This window comes from Panicum virgatum, chromosome 8N (genome assembly GCF_016808335.1).
Source record: "Panicum virgatum strain AP13 chromosome 8N, P.virgatum_v5, whole genome shotgun sequence".
NCBI lineage: Eukaryota > Viridiplantae > Streptophyta > Magnoliopsida > Poales > Poaceae > Panicum > Panicum virgatum.
This window is the reverse complement of record NC_053152.1, coordinates 2,457,769-2,478,197: the sequence shown is the minus strand read 5'-3', so window position 1 is coordinate 2,478,197 and position 20,429 is coordinate 2,457,769. Positions and strand designations below refer to the sequence as shown.

Sequence of the window (20,429 nt, the reverse complement as noted above, 5' to 3'; positions counted from 1 at the left end):
AAATTGCGGCCAATTCGGTGAGCTCCGAAATTTTTCAAGAAAAGAACCCAAAACCTTATGGGTGGTTTCAGTTATATGCTCAGTCTGCAATTCTAAATTTGCTTAGAACCTAGTCGGTCTCATTCATATTTCTTTACAAACTTGAACTATTTTCATCAACCAGTAGGTGCTTTTTTATTCGGATGAAGATTAAGAGCTTATTAAATAGTAGTGGATCCTATCTTACTATTACTAATTGAAGGCTCCTTTCAAGTCTCCATATGAAGCCACCTAGGATTCTAGGTGGATACTCTAAAAAATAGAGAAATCCTATAAATTCTCACAAAAATCAGAAACATCTAGCCATCAATCTAACAACTCTAATTATAATAGCCATTGGATTTGTTATCTTTACTTATAAATTACCCACCTCTGCCATTATAAAAATAGACTAAAGTAACCCCCGAAACATATATCTAAATTACGCACCTATGCCATTATAAGAAAAATCTAAAGTAACCCCCTAATCTTTGTGTAAATTACCCACCTATGCCATTATAATACAAATAGCCCCCTAAATTTGCATATAAATAATCCAATTATATCATTATTAGAAGTTAAATTGCTCTTAAATCTAAATGTAAATTATATAATTATAATAAAATATTAAAGTATCAATATAAAATATTAATTACAGTTTCTATCATTACTAATATTATTGTTTATATAAAAATAATACCCACGATGTGTCACCATGTATTTATGTATGATGGAAGAGATAAGACTACCAATTCACAAACAAATAGTTCAACTATATATATATCGAATATATGTGGAGGTGGGATGCAAAATAAAATCTATTGTAACTAAAAAATGATAAATATATATTTTAGAGTATGTATTAGAATATTTAATTGATGAAAAAGAGTGTGAGATACGTAATTATAATTATTGACATCATTCTTATATTAATTTTAATTAGCCCCGTGCGGGAGCAGTGGTTGATAGGCTAGTATATTGTAATCATTTGTATCCGGTCCCAAAAATGCACGGTGACGCTTGCCTCTGCCACGCCGCCTTATGAATGATTTTCCTAGCTTGCAGAGCTAACTCATTTCACTACTATAGTCTAGTAATAGGCTTTAAATCGATACTCTATATCCAACTTTCTTTGATGGCCACACAAAGTCATAAACACAATTTCTCAAAGTGGTTCCAGCTAAGTACATGGTCATACAAACATGGCTTTCGTTCACTTTCTCATAGGAGCGATTGATGGACTACATGGACATAACTATTTCTCTCTGACATCTTTTTTCTCTGCCATTGAATTCCAGATGGAAAGAGATGGTTATTTTTTTTCTTAACTGTCGAAATCATATGGAGTGATATCTCGCTAAAGCTAAGGTCCAGTGAACTCAACCTATATCCTGGTCGAATGGCACATCTCCGTTACTGCATCTTCCGACGACTAAAGCTGTAGAGCACATCTCCTTGTCTACCAATGGCACAGGTGAGAAATTAAAGGTCATTGTCTGGCGTAATTCAAACTTCCGTGTTGAATTCAAATTAATGCTTTAGTTGGTGCCATCTCCACAAAAGAGTTTAGCTTCTATTCACCACTACAAAATAGTTTTCACCCACGATATTTTTACCACCGGTTTTATTATTTAAAAGCATAGGTGATAACTGATAACATATCACCACCCGTTCCTAATAAAATTGGCAGTGAAAATCATTTTTACTGTCAGCTCTGGAGAAAACCGAGTGATGAAAATATCGTAGCTTTCACCGCTAATTCGGTACAGGGACAAAATGGTGAAAATCAAGGCTCAGGTGCATGTGCCTCTCTCTAGCAAGGCCTGCCTACCCAACTAACATGTATGTGTTTGTGCTTCCTTGAAGTGTCTAACAAGCAGCCCCCAATATTCTGGTGGTAAAGGATTGTAAGTCTACTTGGGAGAGTTTCTTCAGCTGATGTTTTTTTAGTGGATACTTGACCTTACTGCAAGCAACAAGTAGTTTTTGCGGTCTTCAAAGTTTTGTATGGGGAAGGTGTTTGCAGGTATCCCTTTCCCTTGCTATCTGTTTGTGTGAGCTCAATCTCCAGCATGCCCTAGACGACCGAAGGAATAAGACAAGTAGATTGGTCTTTATGTACTCTCCTTATTTTTTTTCTCCAGAGGCTGTTTTCTGTCAAGTTTTCATTTTTTACTATCTATTATATATTGTTTCTCTTGACAAATATCATATAGGGCCCCATTTGAGTATCTTATTAAAAAACATGAAGGAAAAGAATCACTATTATTAATTCCTACTCAATTAAAGACATAAATTACTTCACACGTTCTGAACTGCTGGTGGCGAAATATCCTGTCGGTGTGAAACCAACTGAAAGAAACATTACAAATCACAAAACATGCAAGGAAATAACAAAGTTCGTGTGTTGAATTGCCATAATGATTTGCACCTGACACTTTTTTCTTGTCTACTACTGAATTATTACTACTTTCAAGCTTTCATACTTTCTGATAGGGATGATTGATGGACCACATGAACATATTTTTTCCTTGAAGTGTCTAACAAGCAGCCCCCAATATTCTGGTGGTAAAGAATTGTAAGTCTACATTCCTTAGGAGGGTTCTACAGCTGATGTTCTTCTAGTGGATACTAGATCTTAACGCAAGCAACAAGTCATTTTTGTGGTCTTCAAAAAAATTTTGTATGAGGAAGGTGTTTGCATATATCCTTTTCCTTTGCTATCTGTTAGTGTGAGCTCAGTCTCCAGCATGCGCTAGACGGACAAAGGAATATGACGAGTAGACTGGTCTTTATGTACTCTTATTTTTTTCACAGGCTATTTTGTGTCAAGTTATCGTTTTATACTATCTATTGTATATTTTATTCTTCTGTTGATGAATATCTTTATGTACTCCAAAGGCACCTTTGGAGTATCTTTATTAAAAAAATTGAAGAAGGAAAAATGTCACCTTTAATAATTCCTAGTGATTTAAAGACACAAATTACTTCAAGTGTGCTGAACTGGACTAGTAGTATATTATTACTAGCCCACATCGCGGATTGCCAAATATTCTGTCGGTTGTGGAGCAAACTGAAAGACAAATTACAAATCATAAAACACACAGGGAAATAACAAAATTCATGTGTTGAAATGCCATTATGATTTGTTCCTGAAACTTTTTGTTCTTATCTACTACTGAATTATTGCTGCTGTCAAGCTTTCATATTAAACTAAAATGCGACTCCTATGTGTATGTAGCTAACTTCATTTGGAAAGTCGCAAAAAAAAGCTAACTTCATTTGAATAGTTCAATGTTTGGTCATGTCATGTGCCATCGTTTTCTTAATTACATGTCACATTGATACTTCTCCCCCGTTTATTTCCCTGACAGATGCTATCTATTATACTTTTCAAAGATAAAGTATTTTTAATCACTTGAAAAGAAATAATGTAGTAATCATTTAAAATTTTGACCAAGTTCCTCACTACCGGAGTCGTCTAGTTTGCCGTGTGCCAAAAGCACACGGCAAAGGCCGAAAAACTCACGGAAAAAGCTTTGCCGTGTGTAACACACGGCAAAGCGCACACGGTATACAACTGTCGAAAAGAGGTCGTTTGCCGTGTGCTTTTTGTCGGGCACACAGCAAAGAGGTTGCCGTGTGCATTTTCTGACACCCGACAAAAAAATAATAGCAAATAAAAAAAAGAAATCCAGCCCTGCCGTCCAGGCCAGCCCTGCCGCCGCCGCCGCCGTCCAGGCCAGGCCACGCCGGCCGTCCGTCCGAGCTAGCCCCGCCGCCGCCGCTCGCCAAGCCGTCGCTACTCATCTAGCCATTGCCACTTGTCCATGCCTTCACGACGAACCTGATTGGACCTGCGAGAGGAATCATCACTTGCATGGAGGCATGGATTGATGATTCGTGGGTGTCAGGGTGATGTGTGTTGTGTGGCATGGCAGCAGTAGTTGAGGCCGTAGACGAGCTCGTAGACGAGGCCGCTGAAGACGGAGCAGCAGTCGCCGCTGAAGACGGAGCAGACGAGGCCGCTGACGACGGAGCAGCAGTCGCCGCTTGAAATGCCGCGCCCTGCTCACGTTGCTTGCTCCACCTCGCGTCAGGCCGCCGTCGCCACCGCGGTGTACCCTTGAAGCACATGAACAGAAAACTTAAACGAACGAAGACAACCAAACACCAAGCATTCGAACGAAAAATACTCTCTCGATACTCCACCGATTCAAACGAGATTTGAGCCACAGATGCAAGGTCACAAGGTCTAATAGATCCATGAAAAAGATCGCAAAACAATCAAGAAACCACTGTTCGAATGAAAATTCGAGCGTCTCTTCCATGAACGCGATTTGGGGAGAACTCAAAATTCGAGCAGATTCAGGAGAGATTCGAGGGGGATTGAATCAAAGATACACACAAGAATCCTAGCAACAAAAGCCCTCAAACAATTTCATGAATCCACACTGAAATTGTGACGAACAAATATTCACCCGAAAATCACGATGCGCCGCCGGCGCCGCTCGCGCTCGGGCCGTGATGCGCCGTCGTCGCCCCTCCCGCCTGCGCAGGGCTGCGCCGCCGTCGGCGGACCCGTCCTCGCCGGGGCTGCGACACCGTCGCTGCTCCTGCCCGCGCCGGGCTGTGACGCCATCGCCGCTCCCGGCCTGCGCCGCTATGGCTACCCAAAGCCGCGCCGCCGGTGCTCCCTGGGCGATGGGAGGGGGCGTAGAGGAGGGAGGGGTGGCGGTGGTGGCGACGGAGAGGAGAGGAGGGAGCGGGGGAGGGCGGCGGCAGGAGTGGGAGACTGGCGACGGCAGGAGGGAGAAGAGGTGGTAGGGTTTCGTGGTGGGGGAGGGAAGTGTGTGTGTTGGGCCGGGCCGGGATTTTTTGTTGGGCCGGATAAGTTTGTTGTGTGCTCCACATTAAACACACAGCAAAAGTGTTATTTTTTCTCTTTTCTCCATATTTGAAAATACACTATTTGTATATATATTTTTTCAATATACTTTAAATATTTTTTGAAATTACTAAAATTTCACATGAACCAAACTAAAATTAACAAAAAGTTTTGATGTCAAACAATAATTTGATCGTCACAGGGTACCAAATTGGATTTATTCTAAAATATTCATGTAAGGGAAATATATTAACAAAATATAGCAAAAAGACCTACAAATGTACGATATTGTAACACAGGGTACCAAATATAGTATGAGGAGAGAAGAAAAAGTTTAGGAGGCAAAGGAGAAAAAAAAAGATATCAAATTTGTCGTGTGCCATATAAAGACACTAGGCAAAATTGATCTTTGCCGTGTGCCAACAGCTAGGCTCACGGCAAAATTTATCTTTGCCGTGTGCCAACAACTAGGCACTCGGCAAAAACTCAATTTGCCGTGTGTTTTTGGTCGCACTCGGCAAAAATTTAATTTACCATGTGCTTAATTTTTGCCGTGAGTTTTTGTGGCCAGCACTCGGTATATATTGGGTTTGCCGTGTGCTTGTGAGGTTGCTCACGGTAAAGAGCTAGGCACACGGCAAAGTGAAAGTTTCCCGTAGTGCCTGTTGATGATTTGGCCACTACAGCAGATATTCATGCCTTATTTAACGACTTGGCGCAGCAAGCAACCACAGCAAAGTGCAAAACACCACAATAAAACCATTTGCTGAAGAATGAAGATGATTCCCAGCCCATGTTCATGGCAGATCTCCATGCTCACTCTTATCACAAATATCCTCTTTGTCACATGCAACACTCACGATCGAGCATGCACGCAGTCCCTGAAAAACTCCCATATTCCGAAATTTAGATGATTTCTAATTTCAGACACGATTGGTTCTGGATTTTAATTTTTATTCAGTCCTGAGTGCATTTTGAAATATAGTAGGACCAAAACTGCTGACTAATTCCTTAAAAAACCTGCTGGCTAATTACCAGCAGACAGACTAATCTGGTAGCTTATAGTATAGCACCAGCACTGACCTAATATGAACTTGTACCTATTTTTTTTTTTGGAAAGAAGCTAAGCTAGGCTTGTACCTCAACTTCCCTTTCGGTTTACCTCAACTTTGTTAACCGCGCCACTAATCGAACCAATAATCTCTTAATCACCTGATTAATTTGGCCTACGCACGCACGAGGTACGCACGTGTCAATTTGGTGGCCAAACGACATGGCTCAAGTCATCCACGCTGACGCGGAGGTAATCGACAGGAGGAATCAGCGAGTCCCAGTCGATGGCCGCGGCGGCGTCTCCTGCTCCGTCCACGACGAGCCCTAGCGACCCCGACGACGATGAGCTGCCATGGGAGTGCTCGTCTGACTGCCTGTTGGCGGCTGCGACGATCACGCCGACTGCTGCTGCGGCCATCTGGCTGCCCGCCACCACCGCCGCCGCCGGTGGTGGTAGAGCTTGTTGTTGTTGGTAGAGGTGGGCCGCAGCTTGATCGCCGAGGCCGGCCGCCGGCGGGTTGAGTGGCCGGCGGTCGAAGGACGTCCTCAGCGTGCCGTTGCTGGTGTACACGCGGCACACGCTGAACTCGTTCCGCAGCTGCAAGAACACAATAATTGCCATCGTCGTCGTCATAAATGAGCAACAAAATTAATCAACAAATCGCGCGTACATGCAGCACGTATACGTACCCTGACGGCGGGTGCCCCCGGCGGCGGCGGCGGCGCGTCGTCGCCGTCGACGGCCTTGTACTCGTTCATCTTCCAGCGGGTCTTGGCGCCCGTGGGCGCGCGGCCCTCGTAGAAGACCATGGTCCGCTTCTCCCCGATGGCGCGGCTGGCCGGCGGCGCGGAGTAGACGTAGGACGGCGACCCCGTGGCCTTCCAGTACCCCGACGGCGTGGTGCGCGCCGGCCGCCGGCCGCTCAGCTCCCGCTCCGCGCGCGGGCAGAAGAAGAACCACTGCTCCTTGTCGCCCACGTTCGCGGCCCCGGCCATCGCTGCACGCACGCACGCACCAACATGTTTTTGCTCAGAATTTACGTACGTGTGATCATCCAGGCCTGGCTAGCTGAGATGGAGAGTGAGAGATCGGCGCATGAACGGCGACGACGACTAACCCCGGAGCTCGGAGGGATGGTGGTTGTAGATGTCGACGACGGGGATGAAGAGCTCGACCTGGGGCCTGGTGCCGGCGAGGCGGTGGCGGAGGTAGAAGCCCAGCAGCTCCTCCTCCGTCGGGTAGAACCGGTACCCCGGCGGGAGCACCGGATCATGATCATCACTGCCACCACGACTACTTTCCATCGCTCTCTGCAATAGCATGCTGATGATGATCTCGATCTTATAATTTTTCCTCCTACAAATTGCTTGTTGGTCCTATTGATGATCAAGTATACATGCTGCCATACTAGATCTATCGATCTCCTTGGCCTGGTATGAAAACAGCATGCAATTCATCAGCTAGAATAACACGAGCAGTATTTATAGAGGAGAGCCGGCAGAGGTGGGGTTTCTTGTAGTGGTTGCTACCTCTCTCACACTCCTCGTCGATGGAGGAGAAGATTGGCGAAGCTTTGAAGAAGCTGCAGATGCACGGCCACGGCCACGGCCGCGTTCCCGCGCGTTGACCTTGACCATGAACTGGACGGGACGACGACTCCTTTAATACGCCATGCTTGGGGCTCTCCCTAGCTAGCTAGTCTTGTTTATTCTCTCTGTCATTGTACGTGCGTGGAAGGATTAGCCGTCTCGTGTGCACTCGCGGCGTACGCCATGCGGTATAGGTCACTGTTCTCAGTTTATTCAGAGTTGATGCAAGACCACACGAAGACAGCCCATGCGATTGCCCTGCTCAACAATGCCACCATCAAAATTTAGAGATCCGATCGAGATCAGTTCCGCTGTAGCTCTCCCATAATGAAGATCATTTATTTGTCCTGTTCATTATTGTTAGCATTATTATTGAATGTGGAGAATGGTTTGCAAGCACACTTGGGGTGTGTTTAGATCACTTTGCATTTTTAGAAGGGAATCTTTATCATTTGAAGTATTAAATATAGACTAATCACAAAACTAATTACAGATCTCGTCTGTAAACTACGAGACGAATCTAATGAGTCTAACTAATCCATCATTAGAGCATATTACTGTAGCAATTTAGTGTCTAATCATGTCCTAATTAGGCTCATTAGATTCATCTCGCGATTTACCGTCCATTTGTGTAATGCGATTTATTTTTCGACTATATTTAGTACACCATGCAAGCGATTTACAAAATTTTTGCATTTTGCGTTTTGTGATCTAAACAGGGCCTTGATTCTACTGTATGATTGTGAGTTTGTGACCCATATAGATTCCACTTTACACCCTTGAACTATCACGAAAGTCCAATTTTCAATCTTTAACTACAAAATCAGATAACAAAAACCATCTAGCAGTTGAAACCGGGCAAATTTGGCCCTTTAAAGGTGATTTTCTATTTTGTGAGAATTAAAAATATTCAAATTTAAACTAAAAAATTCATAGGTAATTCATTTTATATAAAAAATGTACAAAATGGGTATAAAAAATTTACTAAAAATGTAATCTATCTACTGGTATGATACTTTTCAATTATTCAGATCCATTTTTTTACTTTCATAATATTTAGTTTCTTGCAATTATGTTTATTGTTTTAAATAACTACAAATAGAGCAATATTAAATAGGTTACATTTTTAGAAAAAAAAATTGGTACTAGTTTTATTTTTTGATTCAAAATGAATTAGTTTTGATTTTTTAAAGCTAATTAATTTTTTTATTTTTTAAATACAAAACCACCTTGGAAACCACCCAAGAGTAAAATTTGCCCGATCCCAACAGTTGGATGGGCTATGTTATCCAATTTTGTAGTTGAAGGTTGAAATCAGACTTCTGCGATAGTTCGAGGATGTAATTTGGACTTCTCCCTATAGATTATGTATAAGATCTCATCATTATTATATCTAAAAAAGGATACATATACTTTATTTATTTCTTGTTTAATTAAGATGTCCTGACACTGCAGGTGGAAACTAGCTAACAAGCACTCATTATGCTAAAAAAAATAATAGATTCCATTTAATTTACCACCCCTAATTAGCCCAAGCCAAATAAAGAAAAATAAAAAGAAATTCTATTTTGGGGCAAGGACGTCAAGTGATAATATAATAATCCCGACCATTGGGAGACAGAGAGAGAACGAAAATGATTGCGACGTGAAAATGATTGGGACGTGTGAACGAGCTTTTGTCCCGGCTCTCAAACCGCTTTAGTCCCCGTTTTTTTTAACCGGGATCGGGAGGCCTGGGCAAAAGATTTGAGGCCGTGTTTACATGTTTTGCAAAAAAAATTTGCGATGGAATTTTACTAATTTGAAGTACTAAATGAAATCTATTTATAAAATTTTTTGCACAGATGGGTTGTAAATCGCGAGACGAATTTAATGATGCTAATTAATCCATGATTAATTAATTATTAGCGGATGGTTACTGTAACATTAATGTTGCAAATCATGGATTAAGTAGCTCATTAGATTCGTCTTGCGATTTACAGTCTATCTATGCAAAAAGTTTTGTAAATAGACTTCATTTAGTACTCCATGCATGTGTCGAAACATTCGATGTGATGTTTTTTTTTGCGTTTACGGGGTTTATGGGGTGAGAACTAAACAGGGCCTTAGTCTCGGTCTGCTTGACTCAGGACTCGAACCCAAGATGTCTCATCTCGCACATGACTTCCTTACCACTCAACCTACATTGCACATGTGACTTTGAATGAGATGTCTTTTTTTTTAAACTAACCCGTGAAGCACCTTTTTGTCTAGGTTAAAGCCACCAATCGGGATTAAAGGTTCTTTTGATCTGGGTTGGAGCCACCAATCGAGACAAAAGTGTCATCTTTTAATCCCAGTTAGTGTTACCACCCGGGATTAAATGTTTAGGACATTTGGTTCTGGTTGGAGCTACTAACCGGGACTAAAGCTCCTAGATGTCCCCTAAGGATTGGACCCGGGATTAAAGCCTTCATTGGTCCCGGGTCCAAAGATTGTCGGGATAAATGTGAAAGATCAAAAACTATTTCTGTAGTAGTGGTGGGCCGGCCGGGTCATTGACTTGCTAGCTAGGACCTAGGAGTAGTCAAGGCAGCTTAGCAGCAGCCAGCACGCGGGGGCTCTGCTGTAGTGCTGTACTTGCTAGCGTGTTGCGAACTGGTGGAGATCGATGATATGCATGTGCGACACGACGGGCGCGAGTTTTTTTGGACACGTACAGTACCGGTTGCGCGAATCAATTGCCTGGATTCGTACATGATAGTAATATATATATCATACCAGGACGGATGTGCACTGAAGACCTACGTACTGTCCTACATGAACTAACAAGTTGGAGAGTTTCATCACGTTGTCTACCTAGGTCAAATCACGGTCTCGCACTCTTGTCTTCATGCGCACGCCAGGGGCCAGCTAATAATATTTTCTAATGGAATATGATCAATAATCAAGAGTAAAGTACACCAACAGTAACTAAATTTGATCCGGTGTGTCATCTAGATCTCTAAACTATATATTAATGCCACATAGATCTCTAATTTGTCAAAATGTTTTTTTAGGTCCATAAATTTATCTCGTGGTGTCATCATGCAGTCCCTATACTCTCGAGATGCTATTTTTAATTTAATATAAATATTGTTTTGCTACTTTAAATTAATGGAAAATTCTTTTGCTACCTTAAGTTTAACAAAATTGATATTTTATTTTTTTATGGTAATGAAAACAAATTATCTTAATAAAATTATATAAAGCACATGCAAAATATAAATAGTTAGTACAAAATATAAAAAATATTTCTTCTTACCTAAAATGCAACGGTTGCAACTTGAAATGATCACCGAAAAAATATTATTTTATTTAAAGTACCAATATTATTTTATTTAAATTACCAAGTGCAAATCAAACACCATAGCTAAGGTGGTGCTTCGGAGCACCCACATCTCCGGCGTATAGCAGGAGGGAATATTTCTCTGTGGTGCTCCAGAGCACCCTCAAAATTGCAACCCTGGAACGCTCTTAGGAGTCAACTCTGCTCGTATAAAAGCAACAATGGGTAAAGTTACGTGAAGTTACCCCTCCTACCATGTGCTGTTGACCTTAACCTCGAGTCGTCCGTGTAACTTTAACATCGCGTCTGATGAGTGATGAACTCCGCAGTAACTTAACCGGCCGTATCCCGAGGTGCCGGATCTGACAGACGACGACACGAGGAGGGCGCGAGGGAACAAGTGGTCGCCGGAAAGCCCAACACACTGGCACAAATCATCGGCGCAACATCCATTGGCTAGCTAGCTAGCATCTGATGCCTTTCAGGCTTTCACAGTTTCACTGTTTCCACATGCTTTCTCTAGCTACCTCCTAGCTCTGCTCCGCACAGCCGTGTCTGGAAATTTCAGCTGGCCGGGAAACGGGACACATCAGGACCTGTCGAATATCTGGCCACGACTCACGACGAGACCAAAGGCTACAAGCACAAGACATGCTACTGCTGCAGGCACGCATTACGGCCTACAATGATTGGACAATCTCGATCGTCAGATCGATGCTGTCGCTTGGCAGCTGCGTGCGGATGCAGCGGCAAATGTGGCGAAGTTTTCGGACGCTGCCAGCGAGGATGACGGGTCGACCACTGCTGCGGCTAGACCGCATGCTCGGGAACCGGTTCTTCTCTGAGATGGCCTGTCGTGTCGGGGCAGGAAGAAAGGAAAAGGAGGCCCCCACTACTAAAAAACGTAGTAACGTGTCGAATTTTTTTATAGGGGCGGATAAAAATTGATCGGTTGCTATAAATGATGTGAATTTACTGTAGCAACTAACCCGCCCCTGAAAATACATTTCTATTTCTAGGGGCGGGTCACCCCATCACTCATCCCTAGAAATGAGACCATTTTTAGAGGCGGGTGATGGGACCACCCGCCCTTAGAAATATCATTTCCAGGGGCGGGTTGTCCTATCACGCGCTGCTACAAAGTTCAAACAGTGAGCGAGCGCCGAGCAGATTAAAAATTTCGAATAGTGCGCGCGGTGGCACAAACATTAAAAAAGCTCTCTCTCGAACTCCCCACATCTCTCTCCTCTGATCTCTCTCTCCTCTCCCCTCAGCTCTCTCTCGAACTCCTCGTCCCATGGCCGGCAAGAGCGCGGGCGCTGGGCCTGGGCACCGCGGCCAGCAGGGCCTTGGCGCGGCGGCCGGCCCGAGCGCCGCCGTGGGGTCTCGTCGCAGTTGGGGGGCGGCGGCTGGAGCACGACGACGGATCCGAGCGGCGGCGGACCACGCCGGCGGATCTGGACGGTGGCGGTGCGACCATGGCGGATCTGGGCCATGGCGGCGCGCGGCCGGGGCGGTGGCGGCAGCTCTCGGCCGGGCTGCGGACGGGGCGACGTGGGCGGCGACGGCGCGCACGCCGGGGCGGTGGCAGCAGCGCTCGGCCGGGCCGCGGGCGACGGCGGCGCGTGTGGTGACGGCGGGCGGCGTGAGCTGTTGCGGCGGCGGGCGACGCGGGCGGTGGCGGCGGGCGGTGGCGAGGTGGCGGCGAGAGGCCGTGGCATGGCGACCGTGCAGGGCTGCAGCGGCACCTACGCCGGCGGCGTCTCGAAGCTGCTGCCAGTGTTTTTTATTTTTTATTCAATCTGTAGGGCCGGGTGTAGCATCACCTGCCCCTAGAAATCCATTTACAAGGACGAGTGAAGGCATGCCCCGCCCCCTATAAATGAGTTTTTAGGGGCAGGTAACGTACCCGCCCGTGCAAACAACTATTTTTAGCTGCGAAAAGCAGGGACGGGTACGAAATCCGTCCCTAGAAATACTTTTTTACCCGCCCCTGTAAACTCTTTTTAGCCTTGTTTGGTTGGCGCTAGAATTCCTAGCGCTAGAAGAGAATCTTTCCCGCATGAAGGATTGAATGAAGTCTATTTGCAAAATCTTTTTAGAGATGGGTGTGACTTTTCGCGATGAATCTAATAACGGTAATTAATCGATGATTTGCTACAGTGATACTACAGTAACCATCCTCTAATCGCGCGGTCAAAGGTCTCATTAGATTCTTTAGGTCTCATTAATTCCACTGAGAAATGTAACACATCCTCTTTATGTCCTGAAAATTAGCATATCTCCTCTATGCCATCGTTTTTAATTATTCATCCCCTCTATGCCATTACCGCAAAAATTAATAACAGAGCAGTTAAATTGAACAGTAAAAAGACAATACTACCCCTGGCTCCTATCCCTTGCCCTCTCTCCTACCACTGACATGTGGGACCCACATGTCATATTCATCTTCAACCTTCACTCGGAGTGGCGCCACTGCCGATGCTGGACCCTGCATTGCGCGCCGCGCTGGTGTCCGCCTGTGCGCTGTCGGGCTCGCGCGTCGCCGCACCATTCGAATCCTTGCATGCGCCCGATGGACGCTCTTGCTGCCGACGCATCCCTGGCCCGCCTTCGTGCCGCCACGCCCTAGCCCAAGGAATCGGCGGGAATATTCACCACCCATGGAGCTCTCGGGACTCCTCACGCTCGCTGGAGCCGGATCCACGCCGCTGCTGAGCCGAGCTCACAAGGCTTCGCCTGGATCTGCGAGACGCCAAGGAACTGCCGAGCTACGCCGCTGCCTGTGCGAGGAGCCGCGTCACCCCGCCGGCCCTCGGAGGAGCCCTCGTGGATCCGATGGGGTGAAGGTTGAAGATGAATATGAGTGTGGGTCCCACACGTCAATGGTAGGAGAGAGGGCAAGGGATAGGAGCCAGGGGTAATATTGTCTTTTTACCGTTCAATTTAACTGCTCTGTTGTTGATTTTTTTACAGCAATGACATAGAGGGGATGAAAAATTAAAAACGATGGCATAAATGGGATATGCTAATTTTCAATGGCATATAAGAGATGTTTTGCATTTCTCAGTGGCATATAGGGAATTTGCTTCTTCCGTTTCCAGCACTTAAACGGCTGGCTGCAAGGCGGCACTCGTTTCACTGTCTTGAATTCGAGCCACTTCATCCCGAATTCCGTGTTTGTTTTCTCTCTCTCTCTCTATGTTTCGAGAATCCAACGTTCTGATTCTGAAACAGCCTAGAAAATCAGCAGGAAATCAGAGGCATCATCAGAAGGCAACTGTTGAATTCCATTCTGATGGAAGCATCGGATTTGACCGTCTTTTGTTTCAGCTGCCAGCAGCAGGCCGGCTGAGGGTAGGGTTCAGACCGGTTATCTGACCGGACTCGGCTCTAGAGTCTAGACGACCCAACACTGGACACGGACTGTACGGACAGGCGTCGTCGTCTTCGATCGATCGATCCACGAGTCAACCAGTCAAAAGATGAGCTCTTTGCTTACCAGTTCCAGGCTCCCAGCCGTGCAGAATTATACCTGAAATGCACACGGTTTGATGAGTGAGACCTCTCTCGCTCGCTCGCTAGCTCTGCCCTGCGCCACACTCTCTCAAGTCGTCTGAAACTCTGAACTGATATCCCATGGCTGGCAGATTAGGCAGTCTGAAGTCTGAACCCTGCGCCACACTTTGACTGCCCTCGCGGTCTCGATCGCCATGGAAACCAAACTAAACCGGCGTTCCTGCTGTAACTGTAAGTCTGTAACCATCGGATGATTGTGCGTTCTTCAATTCTCTGGTCCTGCACGCATCGATCGTACGATGATACAGGAAGTGATGCGTCTGTACATGTGGTCTCACGTTCATACCAGATTCATCAGTAGCAGACGTTGAATTCAATTCCAAGGGTCAGGTAGGTCAGGCGTCACACGAGCACACATGCAAATAAATCTTTCTGGATTGTGAACGAACGAACGAACTCAACGCTGGCAGGCTTCAAAGTCTCGAGAGAGTCCGCTGGATGATGTCAAGACGTTCGTTCGATCAGGACTGCTGCTGCAGTTGGATGCAAACATGCATGATTTCTCCAGAATCTTTAGCTTTCTTGTGGAGTCGGGCACTTAGCGAGTTAGGCGGACATGCACGCCCCCCTGCTCGCTGTTGACCTCCTAGCTAGCTTTTCTCCAGACCAGGAAGCAGGTAGCCGACCAGGGCCAAGAAACCCTGCAGTTACCACAAAGACCTGGAAACCGGCAAGAGATTGGCCTGCAGTTACAAACTCTGTAATCGAATGGAATCTCGGAAGGGCTCAGGGTGATTCAAATAGCATCTCTTATTCTGAATACTAAACAGAACAGACTTCCATTTTTTTAATAGGAAGAACCACAGCAAGAAACGATGCAGAATCTTGGGGGAACATGAATTCAAAGCATGCCCAGCGTCCGAAAAGGAGCATTATTCTTCTTTTTCTAATAAAGAAGAATATTCTCGGTGCCTACTTTATTGTGACTAATCGAGTCGTTGGCACATGCTACTCAAATCTCCTGCACTTCAGTTTTGTTTCCTTGGGTATCCGTCATGCAGATCATACCAAATAAGTTGGAGTTGGAGTTGGACCAGATGGAATTGGACCCTCGGCCCAGCAGAATATGCATATGCATGCTGATTTCTTACAGACTAGTGCATGACGCGTGCTATCGCACGCGGACCTGGAAAACAGACATCATTTTGTGGAACAATCTAGGCATCAACCCGATTATTAGAAGCGTGGTTAACAGATCGAGCAGGTAATGGTGGCAGGAGACATGCTATGTGCAAAAAGAATTGGAAGAGCATAGTAAATAAGAAATTAAGCATGGGCGTTCAATGGTGTTGATGCGCTTGGTTGGGGACTGGGCGTTGCGTTTTGCGGCTCTTCCAATGCTTGGAGTTCCTTGCCGAGATGGGAGGTGGTGGATCAACGAGGTGGTGGAGGAGACAAACAGGAACCTGGAGTGGGGGAAGAAGCACAGTAGCCTTAGGGACTTACTTGTAATTCTTGATTTTTCCAGGGGTCTGTTTGTAATGTGGGGGGATGTATTGTGCTGCTGTTTAATACATCTTCCCTTTCGAAAAAAAGAAAGAAAGAAAAGAAATTAAGCATGAAGTACAGAATCATTCTAAGGTAGTTTTATCTGTCACATTTTACAATACTAAGAGAACAACGAAAATAAAGGGATTAGCTGACCGCATTGGATGTACAGAAAACAGGTTCAATCATAAATCGCACGCGGACCTGTGAGAGATGCGTCAGTTTTTGAAATGATCTAGGCATCAAGCTGTCTACGACAAGCGTTGTATAGAGTCAAATGATGTAAGAATGGCAGAGTAGATTTATTGTCTGCAAAGGTAACAGGAAGAGCAGGTTAAATAAAAAACAAAGCATATTTTTTGAAAAGGATCAAACCTCTACATCAGTTTATCTGCGATGGACATTCTGGATGTGTGTTCCACATCAGTAGCAATGAGTAGGTCACAAACCATGTAATTGAAAGAGCATAATATTACAGTCTACTAAATAGATAAGATGCTAGATTGCTTCATCGGCGATAGTAACCTACATAGGTTATAGTAGCATTTGGGTGCTTGGCAAAACACTGGAGGCAGCTTCAATTCCTGTTGGCTAAAGAAGCCGCAAAGGAATATGTATGCCAGAAGTGAGTTCTTATAGTAAGTCTTAGGAGGCTGTAGTTCTTATAATGAAATGACTTTGTCTGTTGCAGTTAATGGGTGAGATATGTAGTTCAAAACAATTACATGTCGGTAGAAACTGGAAATGTAAAATTGGAAGGCATGCTAAGGTGCCATTAACGAAGCAATGATAATTACTTCATATCAATATTATTTAGACAGAGGTGCTATAAATATTAAATCTTCATACTGTTTTTAAGAGATGCCTAACCTGGATATATTTGACCAAGAAGAGCTATGTCCCAACTCCCAAGGAAAGGTATGTACTTTATACTTTTCCCCTGAGGAGCTAGTTCCTTATTGTGTCGCAAAAGTTCTGATGTATTTTTATTTAAACAGGTTGTTTCATAAAGCAGCAGTTTTAATATATCTTTAACGATTTAGTTGTGAGCAAAAACATGAACTGGCATAGTAAGTAGTAATACACAGGAGCACCAAAATAAAGTAAAGAGTCATTTACATATGTGAAAAGCTCAGTCAGGTACGCCTCCCTAGTCCCTAGCCTTGACGTATGGCTCTGAAGCAGAGTATAGCGTCCACATTCGAATAAGAGCTTGGCAAGATTGATAAGGACATTTTTTTTCTTTGTGTTCATACGTGAGCCAGGCGCTGTTGTGAAAGGACTATTTTTTTTCTATGTGTTCATACTTGGATCAGGGAGGCGGCGTACCCTATATTTTTTTCTATACTTGGATGGACCCAATATTTTTCTATATGGTCATACTGTTTGTCTATATGTTTTTCTTCTGTGTTCATACTTGGATAGACCCAATATTTTTTCAGAGGATAAGGAAATAAGTAGTAGCAGTTAATGGTCCTAGCATAATGCATGGAGTAAGCGAAACTTACCGAGGCAAAGGTGCTGCATATATACTCTAGTTAGCAGGGTTGAGGCAATATAAATGTTGTTTTCTGGGCATCACTGCTTTGTGATGCGGAAATGAGGGTTTCTGCTTCCTTAATGGTGATAAGCTTGGCATGATGCGGTGCCTGCGAAGGTAAGGTAAACAGATTTAAGATTTTAATAGTGTAGCCCCCATTTGGGGTTGAAATCACAGTTTGAGTGATGGCTATTAGGAGACATGCTGATGTGAATGAAATTATGCTAATAATCTGAAAGAATCGCACCAAGATGTGTTCCTTTATTCACCTCAGCAGCACCACTCTAGTATCTCTTCCGTCACTTTCAGAGCTTCAGCCCCAACCACCAGAGCATCTCTGTGAACTTCCTACTGAAGATCTGCCCAGAAAACAATGAAAGATGAGGCTAAACAAATGGTCTTGGTCGGAGATCAAGTTATCTTCTTTTCAAAGCACACATTGTTTCTTGCCCTCCAAAGAGCCCAACAGACCGCAGCTAATCCAACCATATGGTATTTTCCTCCCTGACCCATGAACCTCTGAGCAAAGACCCAGAACTGATCCACCGAGCAGGGTTTGCAGTTAACACCCACAACCAGGGCCACAATGCTCCGGGCATATTTGGCTAGGGAGCATTCTAAGAACAAATGACTAACAGTATCATTGTCAGATAAAACTTGGCAAGTAGCACTCCCATGCCATTTCCTCCTTAACAGGTTGTCCTTAGTTAAGATGTAATTTTGCTGGGCTAACCAAACATTTTTTTTTTTGGTTTATCTTCAGAGGTAGATTAGCTTTCCACAGTATTTCATTAGGCCTGTTAATGACTGAACTGGACAGATGTGAATAAACAGGTTTTACAGGGAAGGCAAATGCATACATTAAATTTAATTCCTAGCTTAGAATCAATGGTATAAAATATAAGCAAGGAAAGGTATAGTTCTTAACTGTATTTGCAACTTTGGAATGGGTGGTTTGTATTGTTTACCTGCAACTGTAGTGTTGTTGTTGCAGACACCGTCAACCACAGCAAACGTAGCAAGCAAATTGTAATGTATCTCTGAGAAAACAGATGAGGACTGGAATCATACAAATCTCAATTCAGCCCGCACCAAAGGAGGCACAATGAGGAGAAACATCAGATCGAGATTAAAATCAAAGGAAGAAACAAATCAAATCTGAAGGCACGACCATGTATTCAAAAGGTAAATCAAGCTAATAACCATATATGCATAGGTATATTGTACAGCTAAGTTGCAAAAGCTGCAGGCAAGAAGATAAGAAAGAAGAGGGGAGAGGAAAGCAAGCAGCGACAGTATCACCAGATTAATTAGAAAAGTACAAAACCAGTCTAAATGTGAAGACTCCGTGAAAAAGAAAAGAACATGAACAGAAGCAAAATTGAAAGGACGAAAACTTGATCTGATCTTGAGCCTCCAATGATACGAGCGTGAAGTACACATTGTCGAGCGCCGGAATCAATGTTGGAGCTACAGAGGAGCAGCCAACTGAACGGAGAAACAAATCACAGAGAAGTGAAAGAAGAAGCAAAGGAGAAAGCGATAGTAGTAGAGAAGAAGAGGGAGAGGGATCCCCGGCCCACTGGCCACTGCAGTCGTCGGCCACGCACGACGTGGAGGCGGCAGCTGCAGAGGGCAATGGTGTGTAGGAGAACGCGGGTGCAGCCGCGGCAGAGGGGCGGCTGAGGCACGGAATTACCTGCAGCCCGCGCATCACGGCGGCGGCAGCGCACAGGGAGAATAGACCTAGCTCGTGGGCGTCGTGTCCCAGGCCACGCCCTCGCCGGTCGCCACGGAGGGGAAGCGGTGGCGCGACGGCAGACACCATCGGGTTCGCGCGTGGGTAGAGCACAGCGGCCACCTCGTCAGGCGTCGGCGTTCTTGACGGCGACGGCGGCGACGCTCGTGTCCGCCGGCCTCTGCGAGGGATGGAGCGGATCGGGCCGGTGGGCGGGCGGCGGAGGAGAACGTGCGCGACAGTGGGCGGATCCGCGAGGGATGGAGCAGATCTTGTTAGGCAGCGGCCGCGGGGCCGGCTCTTGTGAGGCTCCGGCCGCGGGGCACGGCGGCCGCCGGAGGCCGCAACCGGCGCGCGTGAGGGCGGCGGCCGGAGGACGCAGCCGTTTCGCGGAAGGTGCGGTGGGAAAGGCGAGACCGAAGGCTGGTACAGAAACACACATCCACACCGTAAAAATGAGATCGAACGTTGTAATTTTTTTTGGACGACGTGGACGGCCTCCCCTTACGCCGTGGGAACGAACTTTCATCTATAGAAAAACTACTCTTGATGCATACCCACTACTTGGTTAGTTTTTCAATGCTAATCCTAGTATTTGTACCAGATCCTGAGAGCATAGATTACTAATATACTCTTACACTAGTGTGTGGCGCGCGCCCATGCGCGCGGTCAAGCACAGAAATCTTCAAAGCGATTGTAATAGAAGCTAAAGTAGGAAAATAATAGTAGGTATATTAGAATTTTAGATTTAACTTGGACTGACTAAATCGTGTTCAGTCTACATATATTAGATAGGATTATGTATGCTACAACTTTGATTTAGTACGACTTGTGCCAGGAAGATGTTGAATCAGTATTCCAGTAGTCTGCTGTTTGATGTTCATGCTCTGCGTATACAGGTGTAGAATTAAAAAAACACTTTATTTTTTAGGTGCTTGACACATCAATCTGTATTACTGTTCTTACCGGCTGGCCAATTAAGAACAGCCAAAATTTATCCTACCCTTGCCAGTAAAAAACTTGATGAATGTGAGTACTCTATCCTGCCTGTGATGAGTGAATTGTCAACCGTGCGGTGTGATCATGCGCTTAGTCTTTGGATTGCAGGTACACGGGCGTCGAGTGTCGACGTGGAGCTGCCGTGGAGGTGCTGTGGCCGATGGACCGTGCGGTGGACGGCGGTGAAGGGCAGCCGGGACCGGAGCTCGGACCAGGCGGCAGCTGTGGC

General features: G+C 45.1%; 1 protein-coding gene and 1 long non-coding RNA gene across 6 annotated transcripts; both read right to left on the bottom strand.

Annotated features, from left to right (window-relative positions):
* Positions 1-6,580: 6,580 nt before the first annotated feature.
* On the bottom strand, positions 6,581-7,466 carry LOC120686122 (putative NAC domain-containing protein 61). Its single transcript, XM_039968287.1, has 2 exons — positions 7,078-7,466; positions 6,581-6,957 (listed from the first exon to the last, which is right to left on the bottom strand). Exons 1-2 carry the CDS (start codon positions 7,280-7,282, stop codon positions 6,590-6,592), a joined length of 573 nt encoding a protein of 190 aa, XP_039824221.1. The 5' UTR covers positions 7,283-7,466; the 3' UTR covers positions 6,581-6,589.
* Positions 7,467-15,529: 8,063 nt separating this feature from the next.
* LOC120686496 lies at positions 15,530-19,075 on the bottom strand. 5 transcript variants are annotated; one of them, XR_005680216.1, is made up of 6 exons: positions 18,432-19,075; positions 17,711-17,822; positions 17,432-17,572; positions 16,128-16,232; positions 15,882-15,952; positions 15,530-15,561 (listed from the first exon to the last, which is right to left on the bottom strand). It is a non-coding gene; the product is annotated as an uncharacterized LOC120686496 (long non-coding RNA). The 5 variants fall into 5 exon arrangements; XR_005680215.1 differs by having other exon boundaries at positions 15,533-15,561; positions 15,882-15,957; XR_005680218.1 differs by lacking the exon at positions 15,882-15,952 and having other exon boundaries at positions 15,533-15,841; positions 18,432-19,073.
* Positions 19,076-20,429: the final 1,354 nt, after the last annotated feature.

Coding starts and splice junctions, on each gene's coding strand:
- LOC120686122 (XM_039968287.1), bottom strand. CDS start 7,282: ATGCTATTGCAGAGAGCGATGGAAAGTAGTCGTGGTGGCAGTGATGAT. Junction 6,958..7,077: donor CCATCCCTCCGAGCTCCGGG/GTTAGTCGTCGT, acceptor GCGTGCGTGCAG/CGATGGCCGGGGCCGCGAAC.